At 35.9% G+C, this 7137-nt stretch overlaps 1 protein-coding gene across 1 annotated transcript in view; it reads left to right on the top strand.

Annotated features, from left to right (window-relative positions):
- PARP4 (poly (ADP-ribose) polymerase family, member 4) overlaps nucleotides 1-5779 on the top strand; it is a gene marked incomplete at its 5' end in the record, with an annotated part of 27879 nt that extends 22100 nt beyond the window's left edge. Inside the window, 5 exon segments of the mRNA XM_009700755.1 lie at nucleotides 2880-2916; nucleotides 3126-3224; nucleotides 3486-3490; nucleotides 4114-4245; nucleotides 5638-5779. Coding sequence (XP_009699057.1) covers nucleotides 2880-2916; nucleotides 3126-3224; nucleotides 3486-3490; nucleotides 4114-4245; nucleotides 5638-5779 — 415 coding nt within the window.
- Between the last annotated feature and the right edge of the window lie 1358 nt (nucleotides 5780-7137).

The following is a 7137-nucleotide window of genomic DNA, read 5'->3' as shown; positions in this document are numbered from 1 at the left end:
TGCGACCATCCAGGCAATTCCTTACCCACCAAGTGGTCCATCCATCAAATCCATGCCTCTCCAATTTAGAGACAAGGATGTCATTTGGGACAGTATCAAAGACTTTGCACAAGTCCAGGTAGATGACATCAGTTGCTCTTCCCTCATCCACCAATGCTGTAATCCCGTTGTAGAAGGCCACCAGATTTGTCAGGCATGATTCGCCCTTAGTGAAGCCATGTTGGCTGTCTCCAATCACCTCCTTATTTTCCATGTGCCTATGCATAGTTTTCAGGAGGATCTGCTCGATGATCTTGCCAGGCACAGAGGTGAGCCTGACTGTAGTTCCCTGGGTCTTCCTTTTTCCCCTTTTTAAAAATGGGGCTTATGTTTCCCCTTTTCTAGTCAGCCGGAACTTCACTGGACTGCCATGACTTCTCGAATATGATGGATAGTGGCTTAGCGACTTCATCTGCCAGTTCCCTCAGGACCTGCGAATGCATTTCATCAAGTCCCATGGACTTGGGCACCTTCAGGTTCCTTAGATGGTCCTGAACTTGATCTTCTCCTACAGGGGGTGGTTCTTCATTCTTCCGTTCTCTAATTTGTAATTAAAGATCAAAAGACAGACATGCATTCCATAAAACATCTGATTAAAAAAGCAATATAAAATGCAATGCTGTGAAATTATTAGAAATTCCCAGGTCAAGAACTACTTTTCAAAATAAGATAACTCAACTGAGTCAATTTAAATATCTTTCTGCAATTCACCTGAATATTCCATCTGGTACATAAGAGAAGCAATATTCAGAAGAAAAAATATGTTGCAGATTAGCAAGGGAACACCTGTGTGATTTCATGAACTAGTTGTTTATGAAGTGTGTCAACAGATTATTACCTGTCATTCTGACTTTTACATATCTGTTTTTTCAGTTCTTCAAAAGATTCAGTTTCCCCTTGTTGATACGATGCCTTTCAGGAAACAGACTTCTAGAATGTAATGTTTGAATTATGTCTGTAAATATAATAGCTTTAATCTCATTTCTAGTCTAGGATGACTTTTTTGACCCAGTGGAACAAAGCATTTCAGGTATCTTAAGGCAAAAGCACCTACACAACACAATGCAGTACCACACAGAAATACCCCATTCAGCTTGGCACTGTATTATGCTATGTAATTTGTCTCTTAACATGATTTTGCAGAATGCAATGTATTTTAAGCACATCTATAATAATGCTTATGTTTGCTTTCGTTCAAAGGGTGGTGATAGGTTTCTGACAAAAAGAACTGCATGAAATTTTGATTTTATTTCAATTTTGTGGATTTGAACGAATTATACATACAAATATATACTGTCCACCTTTATATTCCATGTGAATCTAATTACTGACAATACATTGTCCCTCAATATAGTAAAAAATACGAAGTTACATGTACTGGTTTTTTGTATATACTGAGTATTTTTAATGTGCTGCATTATGTGCTTATTGCCTGTTTTCAACACATTTCAAACTCACAAAGAAAAATGTACTGTCTCTATAATGCCAGAGAATTTGCCAGAATGAGAATGGCAGAAAGAGAGTGGCAGGATTCAGAGTATAAGATTTATCACTTTGGAAAAGAATAACTAAAACCCAACCAAACAAAAAGAATGCTTTCTGCATTTCAGGTTCAGATTTCTTGAATTGGAAAGCAGCCTCATTACCAGCCTTACCGTGTTCTTTTTTGCCTGTACATCCATGAACCAGTTGATATCTTTAAGTAATAAACAGAAGGAGGTTTTCAAGAGTATTACATGAACCAAGTGAAGAAGCCACCATTGGATGCCCTCAGTGAAGACTCCTGTCGTTTATCGGCAGAGATTGGCTGTTCAGCATGGTGATACGTTGAATTCCCTTTTGCTGGGAGAACACCCTGTACAGGAGATTCAGTAAGTCTTCCAGCTTCATGTTCCTTTGTGCAGCAGAGTCCACCTAGTATTTGCACCCTCATGTCTCTTTTTTGCTGTTTTTTTTAAAGCATTGCTTCATTCTGTGTGTAATTTTATTTTACATATGAAGTTTGTATGTGAAAGTATAGCCAACCTCAGCCTTAAGAAGAGATACATATTTTTCCTATATTTTTGACAGGACACTTTTATCAAATTATTTCTAATCATTGAACCATTACCATATGCCCCATGGATGCAGTGGGGATTAGAGCAGTAGACTTGTGATTGACTCTTGCGGGAATTACATCCCGAAGTGCAGTTCAAGATTTCTTCTTTTTCAGCAGAATTGCCAATTATTGAATTTTAAAAAGAAAAGTTTATCATGTTTTTTTATATTAATTAAACTTAATATTCTAAAGATTTTCACTTTTTACATAATTTGGATAATTACTATCTAAACATCCTTTTAAAATAATACATTATCTTCTAAATTACCTTAAATCGTTATAAATTTGTCTCTGCAGTTACAGTTTTCTAAGACATAAAGCTGCAAGGACAGGTAGAGTTTCAAAAGTATTTAATATTGAAGAGTAAGCACTTGAACATCCTGTTGAAAGCCTGTCTTCCATCTGACCTGAGGGTAGAAAACCATTTGGCAGATAATTCTAATCATGAGAGTTGTCTAATTCTTGGCAGGGAAAGTCAGATAAAATAGGATTGGTTTTGTTAATACTGCATTTAACAACATATATAGTAAATTTAATAATTTTATAGAGACTTTGCATTCTCAGCAGAGGAAAGGGATCCTTTATTGTTTCTTTTAAGTAAGAGGAATGCTTATTTTTTAGCACCTTTAAAAATAATCATCAGAAGGAATTTGTTTGAAATAAATGTGAAAAGGCTAGTGTTGTCATTGTGCATACTTCATATGTGAGTGATTTCTAAATGACTTTGTTCTTATTGTTTAAGGGTTTTTTTACAAGGCAGGCTAACTACAACATTCCAGGTCAATTACAGATACTTGATGGCATATCAAAGGTTTTTGAAATTTAATATTTGAATCACCTAAATTGATTATGTGGATTTCAGGTTTTGTGTTTGTGCAAGCTTTTTAAAAATATTTAAAGTAATTCTCCTATGTCTGTTTTGTTCTTGCCAAATACATTTTCAGTGTCCTGAATCTTTGGCTTATCCGTATCTTTGTTTATGCCACAGGATGGCTCTTGGAATCTGAGCCCACAGTTGGGGAAAATCTTGACATTTGATGTTGGTCATTTAATTAACAATTTCCTTATTAGAAAAGGCATTCAGTCAGTTGGTAAATACTTTTCTGTCATTCAAATGCAGTACATTGTATTATATTTCCTATCTGTCTATGTTATTACTCTATATGTCTAGTGGAACTCTCAGTAAGATAAGCTCAGAATTTAAATAGATCTCTTAACTCTTTGAAAATTTTAAGTTTTCATAAGTGCCTGATTTTAATAATACAGTTTCTTCTCAACTTCTCTCACAATATAGTGTCCTGATTGCTGAGCACATCTCCTGGAGAAATGTGTGGAGGATGAGAGATAGTTGGGGTGGCAATAAAGGTTCTTTTATATCAATTATTGTATCTGCTATATTAATATCTACTAAAGAAAGGGAAGAAAAGTCTCTCCTAGGATAGAGGCAGAGATCACTTCTGCTTTTCACATTTCAAATAATACGAATAATATTTATATAAATCTTCCCCCCACATGCAGTTCCTGCAGCATTCAGTATGCACTGCCCATACACACTTTGCTGTTTGATTCTGTCAATTGGTGCTCTTTGCTGGCAGCGGACCAGAAAACTTGGGGGAAAAAAGGCAATTCCTTCTTTCTAAATTATTGGAGGGCACAATGCTCCATTAAAAGGCAAAAATCTTACATGTTTCGCATTATTGCATGTATTAAAATCAGAGTAGATTAGAACCCAAGCAAACATAAACTGCAGAAATCCCAACAAAGCATTACCAAATTTAAGTTTGAAAGCCAGGAGCATGTTTGTCAAATCACTAATGTGTATACTCTTGATAGTAGTGATCGTATGGTTAAGCAATTAAGTAGTGTTAGGATAATTGATGTTTTAAAGTGATATGGAGTACTTTGCAGAAAGTACCTTTTCTGTTGTCAAAAAATTATTTAAATAGTGATACAGCTTCCCTTTTCTTCTTCCTTAGGCCCAAATGGAAAAGAAAGCTACTGCAGTTGATTGCTACTCTTCATGTGGTACAGTTCATATGCTGCCCAAAGGAACTGAAAGGGATCGTTTTCAAGACACTGATGAAACTCGATGATTCATCTAATTCAAGGTGTGCTTTTAAATAAAATCTTATAGTTTAATGTAGTAACATAAACCTTCTCAACATACAGAACATTAATTTCATTATGGAGAGGCAATGACTATACTACAGCTGTAGAAAAGGGAATGGAAGGTATTAATCATATTGGTAGCATGTGGTTTCTTTTAAGAGGATAGATGGAGGAAGGAATACTTTTCAAAATATGATACAAAAATTGAGAAGTAAAAGATATTTTATACTTCTTATTAGAATCGTTGAATAATTCAGGTTGGATATGACCTCTGGAGGTCATCTCTTCCTTAAAGCAGGGCCAACTCATGTTGGATAAGTTGTTCGGGAACCTGCCCAGATGAGTTTTAAATATCTTTAAGGATGGAGATTTGTCAACCTCAACTTTAAGGGCAACTTTTTCCCGTGCTTAATATCACTTATTTTAGAAATCAGGAAAAAAATTCTGAATTCTGTTGGACTTTTCCTTCATGAAACTTGTCCCCGTTGGCCTGCATCCTTTTTTAGGATTGTATTCATGGCTTGGTGTTCTTCACAAGCATACACTATGAAATATTCTGGATGAGACTTTTGAAATTATTAGAGAAGATGATTCTTCAGAGCACAACTTCCACCTTTTCCATTAGCTGTGGGGAATGCTGGTGCTGGTTCATTCTGAACCCCACCCCCCTCACTTCTGTAAGTCCCAATGCTGTATTATCTTTTGACTATAGGATCTCTGTGTCTGGAAATTCCCTTTCTTTGGGGGTGAAGCGAACAATTATCACCTGGCAAGTTTTTTGGCATAGAGGAAAGACAAAAGTCTTAAAGAAGCATGAAGGAATAGGCCTCCGGTGAATCTGGATTGCCCCAGCCACCAACAGATTCCTTGTGCCAAAATGGGAAACTTTACACACTTCATACTTTATAGGGCATGTAGGAACAGGATAAAGAAATAGTCAGGAGAGCCCTGGAAATCCTCCTCCCTCTTTTGAAACTCCTTGACAGAGGGAAAAATTGACTGTATAATTTTGGCTACTCTACTTGGGAATAGAAATAAAATTGCATTGACTGCTGAATGAAAGCAATTCTAGCATATGTGAGCGTCCAAAGGAGGAGTCAAGTTTGCCTTTCTGAAAGGCACAGTACTTCACTGCGGTGATTGGAATAGTGCAAATAAATGCAAGTAATGATGATCAGTCTACATACTTTGCACGTGGAAGATTCTAAAAAGATAGGGTGGCTCAGATGATGATGTTTTCTGCATCAGATGATATTTCATACAGGCTGGATCATCATACCATAGAAAATTTTCTCTTTCAAATGATTATCATTAGAAGAAATTATTTTCTTCCTGCTCCTTTGGTGAATTTACAAGATTTTATTCTAATAAAACTTCATTTCTACACACAGTGGTGTTCACTGGGCTTTTGAGTTGATCAAGAAAGAAATAGAGTACGTAAGAAGAGTTGAGAGGTGATTTCCATCTATTTGCTATTGACTTGAACTTGGGAAAGACTAGGATTCTGACACCAAGAAGATACTGGGTATCTAGTTTGTATAACATCAATTCTCTTTCTACTTAAAATACTCTCACCATCCCTGGAGGTGTTCAAAAAACATTTAGATGTGGTGCTTCGAGACATGGTTTAGTGGGTTTAGCGGGCATGGTGGCATTGATGATCTTTGAGGTCTCTTCCAACCATAATGATTCTATGATTCTATGATTCTATGATTTAATCACATCCTTCTTCAAGATAATAGCAGAGTTAGCCTTCCTTGCAGTTTTACGTAAAATATTTAAATTGAGGACGTTTGATGTTATATTATTACTGAATAATAATTCTCATAGCACAGACTTAAAGGTACGGAAATAAAGGGTCTTACAGTAAGTTGTCTTTTTACATATATGTAGTATTTTACTTACCTGTAACTCTGTTAAAAATGCCTCAATATTCCTTTTTTTTTTACATTAATCTCTTTGGTTCATTGCACATTATAAAGTACTTTTATAATATCTTTGTTTTGATTTCTCCTAAAATCTTACATACTTCTTTAATGGCACGTTAAACAAAGCATAATGTAGTAATTCAGTTACTTATGGCAGGAGATGTTTTGACAGAAACAAGAATGTGATAAACAAAGAACTAATAAATATCTTCATAACATATCAGTGTTTTCAATTGGATGGTTTGGTAATTCCTACAGTGTGCCTTGAAATGCAAACAGCAGAACAGTTATTTTTCTCCTGCACTGCTTTTCTTATCAGTCACAGGCCAATTTGTGAATACATAGGTCAGTTTTGTTAGGACGAATGTGTTCTCCCTTTTTTTTTCTGCCACTGATCTGTATTCTGATTTTATTCTGATGAAAAACTAACTGATTCGTTTTATATCAGACCAAACACTGAAGCCTAATAACAAAACCAGATTAAAAGTGATTTATTTTAATTTAATGGGATTTTCACAGCTGTTTGAATGAACACATTACCTCTTCTAAATTAAGGAGCTGCACAGAATCACACTTTGGTACTTTGCGATCTGAAGAAATGTGGTTAGAGACTTAGTACAATTCCTTGCACTGAGGCGGGAGCCAGTCTGTACAAAACACACTCTACACTTGTTTGTCCAACCATTGAAAATATTCAGAAGCAGGCGATTCCACAGCCACCATAGGTAACGTGTTACACTGCCCGAGCAAACAGAGAATGCTCCCTAGCAGTAATAGAGAAGTGTTGTAGGAGGTTACTAAGGAAGACTGTGGAATCTCTTTCATAGAGGTTTTCATGAGAATTTAAGCAAACATCTGCCAAGGATGGAATAGATACACTTGATCTTGTAGAGGAGGTTGCTAAGAAGGATATCCTGAGGTCCTTCTGTTTCTAAGGTGCTCTGAATCCTTGTTTTCATGTGT

This window comes from Cariama cristata, unplaced genomic scaffold (assembly GCF_000690535.1).
Source record: "Cariama cristata isolate BGI_N322 unplaced genomic scaffold, ASM69053v1 scaffold10615, whole genome shotgun sequence".
NCBI classification, from domain to species: domain Eukaryota; kingdom Metazoa; phylum Chordata; class Aves; order Cariamiformes; family Cariamidae; genus Cariama; species Cariama cristata.
The sequence above is the reverse complement of the archived record's forward strand: the minus strand, read 5'-3'. Positions and strand labels throughout refer to the sequence as shown.